At 42.2% G+C, this 20,648-nt stretch overlaps 1 protein-coding gene across 3 annotated transcripts in view; it reads left to right on the top strand.

Moving 5' to 3' along the window:
* Positions 1–8,563: 8,563 nt before the first annotated feature.
* uba3 (ubiquitin-like modifier activating enzyme 3) overlaps positions 8,564–20,648 on the top strand; it is a 35,927-nt gene continuing 23,842 nt past the window's right edge. For 2 of the 3 annotated variants that reach the window (XM_072582522.1, XM_072582524.1), the window contains exons 1-5: positions 8,564–8,631; positions 8,745–8,783; positions 9,983–10,103; positions 13,148–13,228; positions 20,356–20,438. In XM_072582522.1, the coding sequence (XP_072438623.1) occupies positions 8,612–8,631; positions 8,745–8,783; positions 9,983–10,103; positions 13,148–13,228; positions 20,356–20,438 (344 nt within the window). In that variant the 5' untranslated portion in view covers positions 8,564–8,611. Of the gene's footprint in view, positions 8,703–8,744; positions 8,784–9,982; positions 10,104–13,147; positions 13,229–20,355; positions 20,439–20,648 lie in introns of all 3 variants that reach the window. The other variant, XM_072582523.1, reaches the window with a different exon arrangement.

Below are 20,648 nucleotides of genomic sequence, written 5' to 3'. Positions count from 1 at the left end.
AGCTTTATTCTGGGCCCATGATACAAATGTACAACCATGAAACTCTGACCTAATAGTATGTCTGCATTTTCTAATTACCAATAAGGAGACACTAGGTTCAAAAACTGTTCAATAAGTCTCTCCCGACTTCTCTTCCCCCCCCCCCCCCCCCCCCAGGCATGATTAATATGGAGCAAAAATGGATGAAAATTATAAATCTATTTTCATTATAACTATACATGTGTACTCTGGTGGTTCTAAAACTGCAGTCTATACTCCTGGAGGTCTAACATGTTACAGGAGCCTATAATATAACATAAGTCATTGCAAGCGAGGTTGGCCTTACAGGTTCACGAAGAGCGCTCTAAGCAAGACAACATGCAGCAACTTACTGTGAGGCAGGAACAGAGTGGCTTTGGTGACTCGCGTGGGAGGGGGCCATGTAAGGAGAGGTGCTGAATTTGGGTTTGATTTATTGTTGCCGCATGTTCTGTAGTACAGTGAAAGTGTTGTTTTGCATGTTATACACACAGATCATACCATACAAAGTGCATTAGGGTAGCAAAACTAAGTGCTGAATACAGTGTTATAGCTGCAGGGAGAGACATCAAAATCAACATTTGAGAAGTCAGTTCATAGGTCTGGTAACAATAGGGAAGAAGCTGTTCTTGAATCTGTTCAAGTGTTGTTCGGGGGGTGGGGGCGGAAGTTCCAGGATTTTAACACAGCGACAGTGAAAAAATGACAAAATAGTTGCGTGGCTCGGAGGGGAACCTGCAGATGGTTGTATTCTCATGCATTGATGCCCTTGTCCTAGATGGAAAAATTATGGCTTTGAAGTTATGTTGTAGATGGTACACAGTGCTGCCAATGTGCAGTGATGAGGAAGACAGTGAATGTTGAAGGTGTTGGTTGGGAAGCCAGTCAAGCACACTGCTTTGTCCTAGATGGTGTCAAGCTGCTTGAGTGTTGTTGGAGTTCTACTTGTCCAGGTGTTAAGATAATATGAGTTGATGTTATTCGTCATCACATCAGATCCCAGACTGAAATCTGGCTTAATAGATCATATAGGTACTATGGTTTCTTTATTTAACAAATTTCTTTATTTCACTGAAATATAAGCCTAGAATGCTGCAAATTTGGTTTTAACAAGAAAATAGTTGTTTATTATGCAAAAGAAATGAAAATGAAACAGAATAATTCAAGCTATTTACATATAATTTGAAAGATTTCAAAACACGTAGAGAAATAAAATCCTATTTATTGTATTCCCAACACCATCACTTTATAGGACTCGAATACCAGAGAGAGTTCCCTTCTTTATCACATCGATAGGTTTGATTTAACTTTTCAATTCCTGGACTTGAGAGTTTGATGGCCATTTTCTTGATTAGTCATACAACTGAAATTAATGTTTCTTAGCTTCAAATAATCCATTCAAGTTTCTAAGCAAAAACTTCTGATGTGGAATTTTTAAACTGTTACACTGAAGTAACTGTGCGAACTCCTTTTTCCAGTAGAAACTGTTCTTACATCTAAACTCAGTTATGTCCTCTGTAAATTGAAATCGAGTTCTTTCCAATAAATGATTTTTTTCAGCAAAATAAATAAATTTCTGATCCTTCTAAACTGAAATTAATGAACTAATACTTCTCCATGTTTACACTCTTCAATCATAAAACTCTCACAACAAACAAATTCCCATTATCACTCCACAAATTGCTCTCCCATACATACTGGTTTAAAACTCATCTCCAGAAAGACTGGCAAAGCTTTTCATTCATTCATAGATGGGGGCATTGCTGGCTGGGCCAGCATTTACTGCCCACCCCTAATCACCCTTCAGAAGGTGGTTGTAAGCTGCCTTCTTGAATTCCTGAAGTCCATTTATTTTCGGCAAAATCACAATACCATTAGAGGCAGAATTCCAGGACTTGACACAGCATCAATGAAGGAAGTATGTTTCCAAGTCATGGTGAGTGGCTTGGAGGAGAATCTTTGGGGAGAAAGTGAGGACTGCAGATACTGGAGATCAGAGCTGAAAATGTGTTGCTGGAAAAGCGCAGCAGGTCAGGCAGCATCCAAGGAGCAGGAGAATCAACGTTTCGGGCATGAGCCCTTCTTCAGGGCTCATTCCTGAAGAAGGGCTCATGCCCGGAGAATCTTTGGTGTTGGTAATCCCATTTATTTGCAGCCTTTGTCCTTCTAAATGGTAGTGGTTGATGGTTTTGAGGATGCTGAGTTTAATCACTAAACTCTTCATACACATAGACCAAAGCGCACATGTGATAAGTACAGATTCACCCTAAAATAACTGATATAAATACATATAGAAGTCTCACCATACATCACACAAGCAAATGGAAAGTATTCCATCATATTCTTATTTTGCCCTATAAATCATGACAAGTCTTGGGAAGTTAGGAGGTAAATTACTCTCAGCAGAATTTCTGCCTCTAACCAGCTATTGGATCCACAGTATTTCTATGTTTAGTTCAGTCCAGTTTCTGGTCAGTTATAATCCCCAGGATTTAGATAGTAGGGGATTCAGTGATGGTAATGAATGCCAAAGGTGATGGTTAAATTCTGTCTTGTTGGAGATCGTCTTGGCTGGAATTTGTGTGATGTGAATGTTGCTTGCCACTTACCAGCCCAAGCCTAGATATTGTCCATGTTTTGCTACATTTGGATATGGACTGCTTTACTATCTAAGGAGTCACAGATAATGCTGAACACAATGCAATTATCACCAAATATTCCACTTCTGATCTTTATAATGGAGCAAAAGTAATTAATAAAGCAACTGAAGACAGTTGGGCCGAGGATACCACCTTGATGGATTCCTGTAGAGATATCCTGAAGTCGAGATGACTAACCTTCAACAACCACAACCATTTTCCTTTAGGGCCAGGCGTAACTCCAACCAGTTGTGAGTTTCCCCCCGATTCACTTTTATTCCAGTTTTGCTAGGGCTTCTTAATGCCACACTTGGGTCAAATGCAGCCTTGATGCCAAAGACCATCACTCTCACCTCATCTCAAGAATTCAGCTCTTTTATTTATCTTTGAACCAAAGCTGTAATGAGGTCAGGAAGTGAATGGGTCTGGTGAAACTCAAACTGGCTGTCAGAAAGCAGGTTATTGCTAAACAAGTACTGCTTGATTGCACTGTTGGTGACAACTTCCATCACTTTACTGAGAGTAGACATGGTGGATTGCTAATTGGATTTGTCATGTTTTTTGCTCCTACATCATTGACGATGAGTATATTTGTTAAGACTTCTCTAGTGAGTTGTTTAATTGTTCACCACCATTCAAAGCTGGATGTGGAAGTGCTTAGATTTGATCCATTGGTTGAGGATTCGCTTAGCCCTGTTTATCACTTGCTGCTGATGCTGTTTGGTATGAAAGTAGCTTGTAGCTTCATCAGTTTGATATCTCATTTTAGGTTTGGCTAGTGCCAATCCTGGGATGAAGGTCTTATGCCCAAAATGTCAATTCTCTGCTCCTCGGATGCTGCTTGACCTGCTGTGCTTTTCCAGCACCACACTCTCAGCACTAGTGCCAGTCCTGGCAAACTGTCCTACAATCTTCATTGAAATTTGATTACGTACAATTATGTAAATTGGGCATAGTATCCTTGAAAAATAGAAGAACATATGGTGATATCATAGAATCCCTACAGTGTGGAAGCAGGCTATTTGGCCCAACAAATCCACATCAACCCTCCAAACAGCATCCCACCCACACCTCATATCCTACAACCCTGCATTTCCGATGACTAATTCTTTTAATCTACACATCCCCGGATACTATTGGCAATTTAGCATGGCCAATCCACCTAACCTGCACATCTTTGGAACTGTGGGAGGAAAACGGAGCACTCAGAAGAAACCCAAGAAGACCCAGCAAGAACGCTCAAACTCCACACAGACAGTCGCCCAGGGGTGGAATCGAATCAGGTTCCCTGGCATTGTGAGTGCTAACCACGGAGCCACCCATGCTGTCCCTGATCACTGTAAAATAATTCTAGAAAGGTTAGATAATGCAGATTACATCAAAGTGTTGCATTTTATTCAGCTTGGACTTGAAGGTAGGAGAACTCAGAACTAATCTCTGTAAACAAAATTAACTTTGGCTACTACTTGTTTGTCAGTTTCTACTATTCCTTTGAATGAATGTTAGTATGCTAATGCTTAGTGGACATTTGATATTACTTTGTCTCCTACTTTAACGTAATTAACAACTCATCCATTTCTAAAAAGTGAATGATGCTAATGAATTTTTGAAGTAAAATACATGTATCCTAATGCTGTACAGATTACTCTTAGGCTTTAAGGTTCAAACTTTCCATTTTCTGTTTTTTCCATCATTATTCTTTCTGGGGGTGCAGGCATTACTGTCAAGATCAGCATTTCTTGCTTATACTTAACAGCATGCCAGGCCATGTCAGAGTCTTGCTTTGGGGCTGGAGTTTCATGCAGGTCAGACCAGGTAAAGATGGCAGGCTTATTTCCCTAAAAGGCTTTAGTGAATCAGATATGCTTTTACAACAATCAATAATAGGTATATGGTCATCATAACTGATTTTTTTCAAATTTTTCAGTGTTCCAGATTTTTATACTGAATTTAGTTCAGACTGTTTTAAGTGCACTGACTGGTGCATGTTCAGCGTGGTGGCAACCAATGGCAATTCCATCAACCTAGAGGAGTACACACATCGGTGATTTGCTACGTTAGCAAATGTATTGATGATGTCACTGTATCCAAGGCCATCATTTCTTGCCCCACCAGAAGCCTGGATGACTGCAAAGGTGTGTGCGCTGATGAGGACCCGTGATTCCACCTTCAGAGCAGATGACAAGGCAGCCCTAACAACAGTGAGGGCCAAACAGACCCGGGCCATAAAAGAGGCAAAGCATGCATACACGCACAGAGAATACACAGCCACCTTCAGGACAGTGGCGATACATGGAGCATGTGGAAGGGCATCCAGGCCATCATCAACCACAGAACATCATTGTCTGCTTGTGCTGGTGATGCCTCCCTCCCGGATGAGTTGAACAACTTTTGTGCATGGTCTGAGGCATGAAATGGCATGGCAGCGAGGAAGTCCACTCCCCCCACCCCGTTACCATCGTCCTTGTGCCGAAAAAGTCTTCTGCATCCTGTCTCAATGGTTACCACCCACTCACTGGACACCTTGCTGTTCGCGTATCAACCCAATTGCTCAACAGATGATGCCATTTCCATCACCCTCCATCTGGCCCTCACTCACCTGGAGAAGAAGGACACCTCAGACTACAGTTCATAGACTTCAGTTCTGCTTTTAACACTATCATTCCTTAGCAGATGATTGGAAAGCTGTGTCTGCTGGGTCTAAATACCTCTCTGTGTAATTGGATCTTAGACTTTCTGACTGAAAGATCTCAGTCAGTCCGGATCGCGAACAGCATCTCCAACACCATAACACTGAGCTCTAGGACCACTAGGGCAGTGTGCTCAATCCACTGCTGTTCATCCTGCTGATACATAACTGTGCATCAATGCACAGGTCGAATCACATCGTCAAGTTCACTGATGATACGATTGTAGTGGGTCTCATCAGCAGGAACAACCAGACAGTGTTCAGAGAGGAGGTGCAGCAGTTAATGGACTGATGCAGAGCCAACAACCTTCTCTGAACGTGGACAAGATGAAAGAGATGGTTGTTGACTTCAGGAGGGCATGAAGCGGCCACTCTCCACTGGACATCGACGGCTCCCCTGTGAAGATCGTGAAGAGCACAAGATTTCTTGCTGTACACCTGGCAGAGAATCTCACCTGGACCCTCAACACCAGCCCCAAAGCCAAGAAAGCCCAGCAGTGTCTCTACTTTCTGCGCAGGCTGAGGAAAACCCACCTCTCACCCCCCATCATTACTATATTCTACAGAGGGTTCATTGAGAGTATCCTGAGCTGCTGTATCACTGCCTGGTTCAGGAATTGCACCATCTTGGATCGCCAGACCCTACAACAGATAGTGAGGACAGCTGAGAAGATCATCGGGGTCTCCCTTCCCTCCATTACAGATATTTATACCACACACTGCATTCGAAAGGCTAAGAGCATTGTGGAACACCCCACACACCCCTCACTTAAACTATTCTCCCTCCTGCCATCTGGCAGAAGATACCAGAGCATACGATCAATCATGGACAGACTGTGCATGATTCTTCCCCCAAGCCATTCGGCTCCTTAATGCTGTATAATCGGACTCTTTTCCATCTGAAATTCATTCATATTGCTGCTAGAAAAATGTCTATCATTCATCATTCTTCTGTTACACTGTAACTTGTGTGATTTGCACTTCTTATGCACTTATACCGTGTACGATTGTGTAGCTCGTGCTGCTAATGTAGCACCCTCAATACTGGAGGAATGTTATCTCATTGTTACTGTATCAGTTGTGTATGGTAAAAATGACAAATAAAAGCTACTCTACTCTCCTGTAAATTCCACCAGTTGCTGCCTCTGGATTACTAGTGCAAAAATATCACCACTGTGACACTATCTGTTCCCCTGGGAGATTCTACATAATCATTTATTCAATGTGAACAAAAGAAGATTTATCAGTTTTTTAAATCAATTTTGTACAACCTACATTGATGAGCTCTTGAAATTAATGATTTTGTTTAAGTGTGATGTACTTCCTCCTTACAGGTAAACATAGTTCTATGCTTTCAAAGTCTTTTCTCAATCCATGTTACAAATTATATGCTCTTTACCTTTCTAAAAGCAGAAGTTTCATGTAGTTCTATATACTGAACAAATCAATATTAGGGCACAAAAAAAGGTAGCTTTTCCCCGAGTAAAGAAGATAGTAAATAGTTTTAGAACAATGCCACACTTGTTGGCAAAGTCATTGTTTTTAACAATCCTGCCTCCTCAGTAAATTTCCATTTCAATCTAATTATGCAACTGGTCTTGAACTCCTGCCTACAACATAGTTCCATCCACTGAAGAAGAGCAATGTTAGGTGTGGTGGGATCTGTGGCAGTTACATCATATTTGTAACAGCCTGGTACACAGACGCAGAATAATGTATTCCTCCAGATCAGCAGGGTTTTGTTACGATTTACCTATTTCTGTCCACATAGAGTGGAGTCAAACATGGAAATAATTGCGATATTGGGATATTTCCAATCTTTGAACTGTTAGCACTTTTGCTTGTCGAAACTGCTTTATTTTTATTACAGAAATTTCTCTGGGAATGTTGATCATTTAGATTCCTATAAAATGAAAATTGACTTCTGGAAATATGGAAAACTAGATAAAACATGCTGTCTGAAGACAAATTGCTCAACTAAACCAATTCCTCCATTTATAACAAATACAGATGTAGCTGGAAAAGTTCGGCAGGTCTGGCAGCATCTGTGAAAAGAAATCAATGTTAATGTTTCGGGTCAGGTGACCCTTCCTCGGAACTCCATTTATAAGACTAGCACATAAGGGGAATGAAAGTCAAGCAAAGCACTGAAATCTGTTCAAACGAGAGAGGACCTTAATCACAACAGGTCAATTAGTCTAACATCAGTGTGGGTAAATGAATAGAGACTTGGTGAACAACCAGGTCATACCCATCACCTGTATTCACCTATCGCTACCTCACTACTCCACCATTCTCCCCACCCATAAACCTTCCCCCCCTCCTTTATTTGATCTTTGTCTTACAATACTATTGTCTGGGTCTTCCTCATTGCCATCCTTTAGATCTCACGAAAAATTCTGCATTGTTCTTGCAAGGTAAAGACTAAAACTTAACATGGTAGTCAAAACGCAGCCTCACTAACCCAGGTGCACGGATTGAGCATCCCCAAATTTGATTTCTAAATCCCAATGTTTTGGGGTTTTTTTTTGTCCACAAACAATGGTTTTATTGAGCATTTTCCTTTTCCCCATATCACGCAACAACTTGTATTAAAAGTACAGGCAGTCGAGTTGCTCTTTAATGGCATGGTGACCCAGTGGTTAGCACTGCTGCCCCACAGCGCCAGGGACCTGGGTTTAATTCCGGTCATGAGCAACTATCTGCATGGAGTTTGCACATCTCCCTGTGTCTGTATGGGTTTCCTCCCTCAGTCCAAAGATTTGCAGGTCGGGTGAATTGGCTATGCTAAATTGCCCATAGTGTTGCGGGATGTATATGTAGATTAGCTCAGGGATATGTAAAGTAATAGGGTAGAGGAATGGGTCTGGGTGGGATACTCTTTGGAGGTTTGTTGTGGACTTGTTAGGCCAAATAGCCTGTTTCCACGCTGTCAGGAATTTAATGGATAAACATCTATCAATAATAGGCGTGATCTAAACAACAGTGTCGACAATGAACTTATGCGCATCCTTAAACACTTTTTTTTCTCTCCCTCTCTTTGCTGATCTCGGGACACCGCAGAGCCAACCACACTGAACCCGGGGGGGGGGGGGGGGTCAGTAACCCGGTCTGCAGGCATTCCAAGAGCAAGTGATGACGTCACGCCCGGGCGGCGGATAGACCCCACAGGGTTCGGCCGCGCGGGATTGTGGGATGTTCCAATTGGTCGGCAGCAATGGAACGTCGCCACCGTGGCTGCGCTGGTTGACGGGAGCAGGAAAATATGGCGGATGTGGCGGAGCCGTGAGTATCCCCGCGTGAACTCCGGCCGCTCAGGCCTCTCTCGCATTGACTTCTACTCGTTCTTCTCTTGGGTGAGCATGTCTGAACCTTCTTTTATTCTCTCTTTTATTTAGGGAGAAGAAAAGAAGGAAAGTAGAAGAGCACACTGACAAGTTAGTGTTGAATGAATGTAGCGGCCCTGGTTTTCTGCTTGTGCGAGGTCTGAGGCTGGAAGGCTTGTTATGAGCTGCAGCTCCGAGCAGTGGGACCAGTCTGGCCTCAACCTGCATCTTTATTCGTCCTAAGCACGAGAAACTGCTTAGAGGAATAGGAATATATTTTATTTAAAAAGGAGGAGCAAATCTGGGGAACTGGTGGGATTTCAATAAATGTTAGAACATTACATAGCGTCATGAAACATTTAATCTTTGGCTTGAATTGAATACGGCATGAAACAAATTGACAGCTAAACTTCCAATTGTGTGTTGCATCATTTTTCTGTGGGAGAGCTTGATTGATGTGAATCCAGATTTAACTGGCGTAAACCTATATTTCAATAGTTGTGCAATGACTCACTAAAGTTTCTGTGATTTAACTGCTTTATTTACATTTTTTGAAAAAAGTCATTTCCAGGTGTTGCTTCTGAGCACCAAATTATATAGTTTTTGATAAAATGCAATCTCTCCCAGCAATATGTTTTGAAATTGTTGATCCATGTAATGTTCCTGAAATGGAAAAGCAAGGAAGAAATATTATAGACCCTAGCTAAATGCCAATGTAAAAAATGGTTTGAGATAACAATCCCATATGTTTTAATATCTGTTAGAAAGTGCCTAGTTTTGTTTTGGTACTGTAATTAATTCTGAGGCACCTTTAGACCTACTCCTTTATGTTGTACTGGGCAACTGACAAATGTTTTGCTTGCATACTTGTCTAATTTCCTTTCTTTCTCTTGTCTGTGCTGCAGCAAATCAGAACAATCCTTGGTTGGGAGGTTGTGTGGGGAATTGCAAATTTAGTGAAACAGATTGACACTTGAATTTTGTTTGGTGTCAGTGTTGCTTGTAACATTTAATAACTATTCCAAGAAAGAACTTTTTGTATCTGTTTTCATTTGATTTGATGACTTTGTTTTGGTGGCTGAAAATTTGCATCTGAGAGATGATTTTGTTTGTCTAATTTGAGGCCTTCTAATTCTAAATTTAAAATTCGAGCTATTAGGGTGTCATTCAGTCTGCCTCTCTCTTTAAAGAAATATAAATACTACTTTTAAAAATGTCTAAGACAAGTAGTTCTCGTAAATAATGTTTCTAATAATTATGTTGTGTTGTGAAAACGAAATCTCTAGTTGAGTTTATTGTGTTCTGTGCAGAATGGCTGTTGATGGTGGGTATGGGGACACTGGAGACTGGGAAGGTCGCTGGAATCACGTGAGGAAGTTCCTTGAACGCTCAGGACCATTCACACATCCTGACTTTGAACCAAGTACTGAAGTGAGAAACATTGTTATAAATCAAAGTTTGGTACTGGATAGTAGCTGAGAGTTTTTTTGCTTTTGCTAAATGTTTATGTCACAATGAGAACAAAACATCAGATGCTAATTAGATTAGATTAGATTAGATTAGATTACTTACAGTGTGGAAACAGGCCCTTCGGCCCAACAAGTCCACACCGCCCCGCCGAAGCGCAACCCACCCATACCCCTACATCTACCCCTTACCTTAATCTACCCCTTAATGAGTCACACAATAAATTTGGTTAAATTTGGAAACTTACCTCTGATGTAAAACCTCTACTCCATTTTGCTGTTTTTATTTACTGACACAAAACAACAGCGTTGATCGAACTCCCGAGTTGCAACATCTGTCAACTGTATTTTCTTACCTTCGTTGTGAAATGTAGGTAGCTTGTCTGGTTTGTCAAAATCCTGCCAGTTAGTTAAGTTTAAAATTCCCCTGTTTGTGCCTACAAATTCAGAGTAATCAATTTAGGCCTAAAAAAGTCCTAGTTTCTGGGACATTGTAGTCAATTTCTATTTTTAATGTAAATATGAGTTTTCATGCAATGAATTAGAAAATGAAACTACCTGTCACACCACAGTAATTGAAGCCATGACATTGGTGCATTCAAAGGGTCATGAGATAAGCAAACTATGAGAAAGCAATACAAGGATATAGAATGAATAAAAAGTGGTGGTCAAAATTGCCTGTTTCTGTGCTATGAATAGCATGTAACTGAAACTATCTGTAGAAACTAGTCTAGATGCAATTACAACTTCTTACCAGAGGTAATGTTGTAATGGTTTAATTTTGCACATTCCAGCTCCTTTGCCTCATTGTGAATGAACTTACAAGATCAACTGCTTTGTAGATTTCCAAATTACAATGGGTTTTTCCATTTAATTAGAAAAATAACTATTAATGGAAACTTTATGTACAATTAAAAATAGAATGTATGTCCTTAGAACACTTCGATTGCAATTTCTTTTCTGGTCCAGTTATCGAACAGTTTTCAATCTGAGAACGACTGATATACCCTAAGGGTCAATATTCATGAATATAAACCAATTCATATGCCTGTAGTGTTAAACATTCTGTCCATTTTATATTTTGAGTAATTTCCTGGCCACAAATTCTATTTGGTAATGTATACCTTTGCCTTGAAGACAAATCATTGATAAAACAAATTTTCAAAAGCCTTTTTAGAATTACTGCTGTTTCTCTCTTGGTCTTTGTAACTACTTGTAATTGGCAGTTGGGAAATGCACATAGCTCATAGTCATACAGCACAGAAGAGGTCATTTGGCTGATCAAGTCTGCACCAAATCCCACTTTACAGCATGAATGTAATGACATTTCAAGTCCACATTCATAGACTTTTCAAAGATTTTACTACCCTTCCATTCATTGCATTCTAGATTCCCACCACCCTCTGGGTGAAAGCAAAATTCTCAAATCCTCTTTAAACCTGTTGCTTTTCACCTTTAATATAATGCCCCCTTGTTATTTAGCCTTTACTTAAAGGGAAGAGCTGCTGATCCAACGAGTCCAAGCCCCTGATCATCTTACACACCTTAACCAGATTGCCCTCTGCCTTTTCTGCTGTAAAGAAAGTAACCCAAGCCTCTCAGGCCTCTAATAAAATGCTCTAATTTGGGTAATGTCCCCTCCGGTGCAATTACATTCTTATCGTACAGTTTACTTGTGTTTGACCTTTTAAATTTCTTCTGACTATTAAAATGAAATATTTGGGAGAGTACGGTGTAGTTTTTGCAGACATGGATTCATAACCTAAAAAGTACACATGCTAATATTTTACTTTGTATGTACTTTAACTGGTAATGGTATTGCTCCCAGTATTGAGTACTCACCCAAAATTAGAATTCTACTGTCAGAACAGAGAACATCTAATCTATAATATAGCTAACCTAATTTCAAGATGCTCACATTGGGGAAGTGTTTTTGTAAATCATTGACTATAAGAAAGAAACAAATTCCAATTGGAAATGAAACAAGTTTTTCAAATCAAAGATTGCAAGTGCTTTCAGAGTTTTCATGTGTTCAGTTTGCAATATGTAAACAATTGTGAAAGTTGCTGTCTTTTCCAACATATTGGTCCACATTTATATTTAAAATCCAGCACAATTCACAATTAATGTATCTACTGTAGGTATTTTCTAACAAACCTATGCTCATCACTTGTATGTGTGTACATATGGGGACAGACTTGGCAAAAAGGAACTGCTCTTTATAAGTTGATTGTATGAGTTTTGTGGGGCTTTATTGACTGTGAACTGTCAATGTCAATTATTGTCATTCCTTTGAAATTAGCAAAAACCTCAAGGGCAAGAGCAGATGAATGCAGAAATCCTCTCATTCCCTGCTATGCTAAGGTTGCACTAAGACCCTACACTGACCCAACAAGAAATCAGTTAATTTGGCAAGAACTCCCTTGAGATATAACCGATCCATGTACTCAATTGAGTAATAACCGTTACTGAGCAATAGAGCTGACACTGAAAAATAGGTTTATACTTCTGTTAATGTTATTAATGACTGCGTTATGATTAATGAGTAGATATTCAAACTATTTTAAAAGTATTTTTTCCTTAAAATTTGGCTTCTGTCTTCACCCAGTATGTATATTCCAATCTTGTGTACAGTTTTTAAAAAATTGAGTTTTGTGCTTTGCACCTACCCATGAGAACACTTATGTGACTGTCTGCTTCGATAACTCGAAGACATCATTCCTGCTTCACATTAGCAATCCACTGTGTGGTGAAAGAGAGAAATTCACGCTGTGGAGATTATTAGATTTCTTGTCTTTTTACAAGGTCAATAATTAGCGTTCTTGCTTTGTTGCTCACTGCAAAATCCAGGCTGAAATATACTTAATGTTCTGAAACGTATAGTTTATTCTTTTTGTGGATACAAAATCAATTTAACTCAAAAATATATGGAAACTTTGTTGAAAGCCTTAAAATAAATTAAGATTTTCCTTCTGTGATGTTGACTGAGCTGTCTATTTATTTCTGCAGTCACTCCAGTTCCTTCTAGAGACCTGCAAAGTTCTAGTTATTGGAGCAGGAGGTTTAGGATGTGAACTCCTTAAAAATCTGGTAATGTATTTTTTATCTTCATTTTCTTAATTTCCAAACTTTGAATTCAGAATAAGCCCATAAAAACTGAATGCTATTGGGTTATGTCTAACTGGATATCAATATTACGTTAAGATTTGTTGCATCCAGCACATACACTAGAGTGTAATCAAGGTGCAGTATGCATCCGGTGCTTGTGTGCACGCGCTGAAACTTAGCTCTAAACCTTCATGAATGCACCATTGCTGGTATATGAAAGAATAGGCCTTAGGCTAAACATTTGGAAGACAAAGATTGTCTGCTAGCCTCCTCTAAGCAGATTACCAACATCCTAAGTGAGTTGTTGGTTAATGTAAACCTTGAGAGTTTCCTCCAATGAGAACCAACATTACTGAAGGCACACAGCACCATCGCTAGTGTATCAGCATAACCTTCAGCAGCCTGAAGAAAAAATTGCGAAGATCTCAAAGTCAGCACTAAGTTTGCAGGCCACAATATTTCCTGCCTTCCTGTATGTATTGGATATGTGGACAATGGACAGCAAGCAATTCATACAGTTGAAGGGATATCACTCGTGATGCTGCTTCAAATTCCTGGGTAGTAATTTCGGGGTAGGAAACACTATCCACTATTAATATCCCCTCAGATCCGCATCCCCAGGATTGAGGCACTGGTTAATGAATTGCATTGGACGAGCTCTATCATCTGCAAACCTGACAGAAAATTCCCAAAACAAGTTTTGTACTCCAAATATCATCCACAAAGTGGTTACAGAGGGGACTTTTCAAAGACATCCTAAAAGCCGCCTTGAAAGATGCAATATTCTGATGAACCAATGGGAATGCCCAAACTGCAGAAGATCCAACTATTTTGAACATTACTGACAGATCCAGGTGGAGCCCAGTGCAAACAGCAGAAATACATCAAGGATCCAAGCATCTGCCTCATCAAACAGTACCTGTCCCACCTGAGGAAGAGTATGTGTGTCCTGTCTTGGACTGGAATTTTCCAGTCCATGTTCCCATCTATCCAAAGGTTTCCAATCTGTGGGTTTTTCCTAAGAAAAGAAAACAATTCTTGATAGTTTTAAACAAAAAGCAAGCGTGGATGCAAGTTTGCTCGTTGAGCCGGAAGGTTCATTTTTCAGACATTTCATCACCATACTAGGTAACAACATCAGTGAGCCTCCAGTGAAGCACTGGTTCACTGGAGACTTAACTGATGATGTTACCAAGTATGGTGACGAAATGTCTGAAAATGAACCTTCCAGCTCAGCAAGCAAACTTACATCCAGAACCTCAACCTGAGCTACAAATTTTTTCAAAACTCGCTAAAAAGCGTGTCTTTCAATGTTTGCTCTGATTGTGAATGCTTTACAATATGAGCAAACTGTCATCATCACTCCAGAAAGACACTGTTTCTTGATTTCTGACATGTACCAATTTAAAACCATGGCTCCAGAAAGTCTGGCATGTTTATTATTAAACAACTTCATAAACACAGTCCAAAGCTCTCATGTTCTGGATTAGTGCTGCTGGAAGAGCACAACAGTTCAGGCAGCATCCAAGGAGCAGCGAAATCAGCGTTTCAGGCAAACGCCCTTCATCAGGAATAAAGGCAGTGAGCCTGAGATAAGCTGGTGGGGAGAAAGTAGCATAGAGTGCAATGGGTGATGGGGGAGGGGATGAAGATGATAGGTCAGGGAGGAGAGGGTGGAGTGGACAGGTGGAAAAGGAATAGGCAGGTAGGACAAGTCCGGACAAGTCATGGGGACAGTGAGGTGGGGGAAGAGGAAATGAGGAAACTATTGAAGTCCATATTGATGCCCTGGGGTTGAAGTGTTCCGAGGCGGAAGATGAGGCGTTCTTCCTCCAGGCGTCTGGTGGTGAGGGAGCGGCGGTGAAGGAGGCCCAGGACGTCCATGTCCTCGGCAGAGTGGGAGAGGGAGTTGAAATGTTGGGCCACGGGGCGGTGTGGTTGATTGGTGCGGGTGTCCCGGAGATGTTCCCTAAAGCGCTGTGCTAGCAGGTGCCCAGTCTCCCCAATGTAGAGGAGACCGCATCGGGAGCAAAGGATACAATAAATGATATTGGTGGATGTGCAAGTAAAACTTTGGATGTGGAAGGCTTCTTTAAGGCCTTGGATAGAGGTGAGGGAGGAGGTGTGAGTGCAGGTTTTACAGTTCCTGCAGTGGCAGAGGAAAGTGCCAGGATGGGAGGCTGGGTTGTAGGGGGGCGTAGACCTGACCAGGTAGTCACGGAGGGAACGGTCTTTGTGGAAGGTGGAAAGGGGTGGGGAGGGAAATATATCCCTGGTGGTGGGGTCTTTTTGTAGGTGGCAGAAATGTTGGTGGATGATTTGGTTTATGCGAAGGTTGGTAGGGTGGAAGGTGAGCACCAGGGGCGTTCTGTCCTTGTTTGGTTGGAGGGGTGGGATCTGAGGGCAGAGGTGCAGGATGTGGACAAGATGCGTTGGAGGGCATCTTTAACCACGTGGGAAGGGAAATTGTGGTCTCTAAAGAAGGAGGCCATCTGGTGTGTTCTGTGGTGGAACTGGTCCTCCTAGGAGCAGATACGGCGGAGGCGGAGGAATTGGGAATACGGGATGGCATTTTTGCAAGAGGTAGGGTGGGAAGAGGTGTAATCCAGGTAGCTGTGGGAGTCGGTGGGTTTGTAAAAAATGTCAGTGTGAAGTCGGTTGTCATTAATGGAGATGGAGAGTGAGGGGAGGGAGGTGTCAGAGATCGTCCAGGTAAATTTAAGGTCCGGGTGGAATGTGTTGAAGTTGATGAATTGCTCAGCCTCCTCGTGGGAGCACGGGGTGGTGCCAATGCAGTCATCAATGTAGCGGAGGAAGAGGTGGGGAGTGGTGCCGATGTAATTATGGAAGATCAACTGCTCTACGTAGCCAACAAGGAGTCAGGCATAGCTGGGACCCATACGTGTGCCCATGGCTACCCCCTTTGGTCTGGAGGAAGTGGGAGGATTCAAAGGAGAAATTGTTAAGGGTGAGGACCAGTTCGGCGAAACAAATGTGTGTCAGTGGAAGGGTACTGTTGGGGACGTCTGGAGAGGAAAAAACGGAGGGCTTGGAGGCCCTGGTCATGGTGGATGGAGGTGTAGAGGGATTGGATATCCATGGTGAAGATGAGACGTTGGGGGCCGGGGAAACAGAAGTCTTGGAGGGGGTGGAAGGCGTGGGTGGTGTCTCGAACCTATGTGGGGAGTTCCCTCCTTCCCAAGATCCACAAGCCTGACCACCCTGGTCGACCCATTGTCTCAGTATGCTCCTGCCCCACTGAACTCATCTCTACCTACCTCGACACTGTCCTAACCCCCCCCCTAGTCCAGGAATTCCCTACATATGTTCGAGACACCACCCACGCCCTCCACCTCCTCCAAGACTTCAGTTTCCCTGGCCCCCAACGTCTCATCTTCACCACAGATATCCAATCCCTCTACACCTCCATCCACCATGACCCAGGGCCTGCAAGCCCTCCGTTTTTTCCTCTCCAGACGTCCCCAACAGTACCCTTCCACTGACACACTCATTCGTTTGGCCCAACTGGTCCTCACCCTTAACAATTTCTCCTTTGAACCCTCCCACTTCTTCCAGACCAAAGGGGTAGCCATGGGCACACGTATGGTCCCCAGCTATGCCAGTCTCTTTGGCTACATAGAGCAATTGATCTTCCGTAATTACACCGGCACCACTCCCCACCTCTTCCTCCGCTACATTGATGACTGCATTGATGCCACCCCGTGCTCCCGCGAAGAGGTTGAGCAATTCATCAGCTTCATCAACACATTCCACCCTGACATTAAATTTACCTGGACCATCTGACACCTCCCTCCCCTTCCTGGACACCTCTATCTCCATTAATGATGACCGACTTGACACTGACATTTTTTTTACAAACCCACCGACTCCCACAGCTACCTGGATTACACCTCTTCCCAACCTACCTCTTGCAAAAATGCCATCCTGTATTTCCAATTCCTCTGCCTCCACCGTATCTACTCCCAGGAGGACCATTTCCACCACAGAACACCCCAGATGGCCTCCTCCTTTAGAGACCTCAATTTCCCTTCCCACTTGGTTAAAGATGACCTCCAACGCACCTTGTCCACATCCCGCACCTCTGCCCTCTGACCTCACCCCTCCAACCGTAACAAGGACCACAGGCCCTGCTGCTCATCTTCTACCCTACCAACCTTTGCATAAACCAAATCATCCACCGACATTTCCGCCACCTCCAAAAAGACCCCAGCACCAGGGATATATTTCCCTCCCCACCCCTTTCCGCCTTCCGCAAAGATCGTTCCCTCCATGACTACCTGGTCAAATCCATGCCCCCCTACGACGCACCCTCCCATCCTGGCACTTTCCCCTGCCACTGTAGGAACTGTAAAACCTGCGCCCACACCACCTCCCTCACCTCTATCCAAGGCCCTAAAGGAGCCTTCCACATCCATCAAAGTTTTACTTGCACATCCACTAATATCATTTATTGTATCCGTTGCTCCCGATGCGGTCTCCTCTCCATTGGGGAAACTGGGCGCCGCCTAGCAGTACGCTTTAGGGAACATCTCCGGGACACCCGCACCAATCAACCACACCGCCCCGTGGCCCAACATTGCAACTCCCCCTCCCACTCTGCCGAGGACATGGAGGTCCTGGGCCTCCTTCACCGCCGCTCCCTCACCACCAGATGCCTGGAGGAAGAACGCCTCATCTTCCGCCTCGGAACACTTCAACCCCAGGTCATCAATATGGACTTCAACAGTTTCCTCATTTTCCCCTTTTCCCCCCCACCTTACCCTAGTTCCAAACATCCAGCTCAGCATTGTCCCCATGACTTGTTCAGACTTGTCCTACCTGCTTATCTCCTTTTCCACCTATCCACTCCACCCTCTCCTCCCTGACCTTCATCCCCTACCCCACTCACCCATTGTACTCTATGCTACTTTCTCCCCGCCCCCACCCTCCTCTAGCTTATCTCTCTACGCTTCAGACTCACTACCTTTATTCCTGATGAAGGGCTTTTTTCCCAATACGTCGATTTTTGCTGCTTTTTGGATGCTGCCTGAACTGCTGAGCTTTTCCGGCACCACTAATCCAGAATCTGGTTTCCAGCATCTGCAGTCATTGCTTTTACCCCAAAGCTCTCATGTGACTAGTTCTACATACAACCTCTAAATAAATTACATCACTCTATATAAACCACACACTTGGCATCAGAAAATAGAATAACTTTGCACTCTTTCAGATCTGACTGTAATGTCATTTGCTTTGTTAATATCCTGATGCAACTGCAGCTGGTTGCCCTTGACCATAATTCTCATGTCCAATGCAAGAACAAAGAAAATTTAGCCATTGCTGTTCAAGTTTAGAATTCATTCGTCACACGTAATTACTCTTGAGATGGTGGTGGTGGTGGACCACTGCCTTGCTGCGTTTCATGTGGTGAAGGTATTTAAATCCCACAATTTTGGTGATGGAAGAACAGCCACCTCTCCATGTAATGGCAGCATCTGACTTTGAGGGAAATTTTGCATTTAGTGGTGCTCCTCACCCCTGCTGCTTATGACTTTCTAGGATGTAGAGTTTGTGGATTTGGTGGTTGAAACTCTTGGTGAGTAGATGAATAGGCTCCTGTAAATGGTGTGAAAGTGAGGACCGCAGATGCTGGAGACTGGAGTTGAAAAGATTTTCCTGCTGCTTGGATGCTGCCTGATGTGTGCTTTTCCAGCACCACACTCAATTCGTACAAATGACAGACCAGGGATAGCCTTTTTTTTCCCCCAGCCTTGATTTCCTTCAAGGCTAACTTTTTTTTAACAGGCCCTTTTATATTCTTATTAAGTTCTTTATTAGAAGTTGCAGTCATAACGTAACATTACCCTCTGTATCTGTATTAATGTTTGAAATATTTGGGCTTCTACTGAAGTAGATTCAAAAAAATTTGCCAGTATCCTGTGTCTCCATTAAACCTAAAATTGCTATACACAAGGAAAGTATTCATTTCCTAGAAATTATCGTATTTAAGTTGGAACACGAAAGCAAGCATAATTTAGCAACAGAAGGTTTTTTTAAAAACTTGTTGTTTTCTAGACATACAAAATAGGCTATTGTGTGAATTGATGAAGGCAGTGAATGTGGATATTGAATCAAATAGTATCCCTTCCAGTATGCAAACAGGCCATTTTGCCCAACAAGTCCACACCAACCCTCCAAAGAGCAATCCCCCCAGATCCATTCCCTCCTTTTCCTGAATAATGCACCTAACCTATGCATCCCAGAATACTTTGGGCAATTTAGCATAGCCAGTTCACCTAACCTGCCCATCTTTGGACTGTGGGAAGAAACTGGACCACCTGGAGAAATGTGCAAACTCCACACAGACAGTTGCCCGAGGCTGGAATCGAACTCGTGTTGCTGACACTGAGGCAGCAGTGCTAACCACTGAGCCATCGTGCTACCCCTTGTCTGGATAATGTTGAGCTTTTTGAGTATGTTGAAACTGCAATAATCCAAGTAAATGAATATTTTATCACACTCCTGACTTGGACTTTACAGATGGTGGCAATGTTTTGGTTAAACACAGATGATTACCTAGCTCCTGGTCTGCACCTGTGTGCCTGTAAGCTAAAGAGGACAGTACTACTCCAACCGTTCTCTCTTTTAACACCTTTTGAATCTAATGGCTTCATTATATTCTGCTTTCGTTCTAAAGGCTTGTTCAGCTGATTATTTGCTTTCATACTGACTTTCAGGTCATTTAATGCTCTTGTTCCACTCATGCTCAAGAAATTTTGTTTTAGCCAACTCCCACTATTCTGCAATTGCAAATAAATTCATGATTTAACTTGATTTGAGCTTTGCATTGTTTAAAGTTTCTATGTAGGATGAATGAACTGCTTAATGCAGATGTATTTTAGTGACCTTTGTGTGATTGAAAAGGACAGTTTAACCAGAAATCATACTATAGTAGAGCATTAAGCACTTTTATGTGAATCTTACGTAATGTCAGCTATCCGACATTCCAATAGTCCCAGTCCATTTAGCATTTCAAATCGATCTGAGCATAGAAAGATTGTTCAATAACTTTGCTGTGTGCTGCCATTGACCTCACCCTCTTATCACAGGCTCTCATGGGCTTCAGACAAATAAATGTCATTGATATGGATACAATTGACGTTTCTAATTTGAACAGACAATTTTTATTTCGGTAAGTATTTATATACAGTTGATTGTCAATTTTACTGTTATGATTTCAGAATTAAATCTTAAGAATTTCTATAGAAGATGCTTTAAAGTTGTAGAGTTTTAATTTATAAAGCCAGTGTAATTTCCAGTACAGATGTAGCATTGTCCATGTTTTTTACATTGAAATAGTTTTTTGTTCCATAACACATGTTTGAGTGCAGCATTGTGCATT

Source organism: Chiloscyllium punctatum, chromosome 12 (genome assembly GCF_047496795.1).
Source record: "Chiloscyllium punctatum isolate Juve2018m chromosome 12, sChiPun1.3, whole genome shotgun sequence".
In the NCBI taxonomy this organism is placed as follows: Eukaryota; Metazoa; Chordata; class Chondrichthyes; order Orectolobiformes; family Hemiscylliidae; genus Chiloscyllium; species Chiloscyllium punctatum.
The sequence above is the reverse complement of the archived record's forward strand: the minus strand, read 5'-3'. Positions and strand labels throughout refer to the sequence as shown.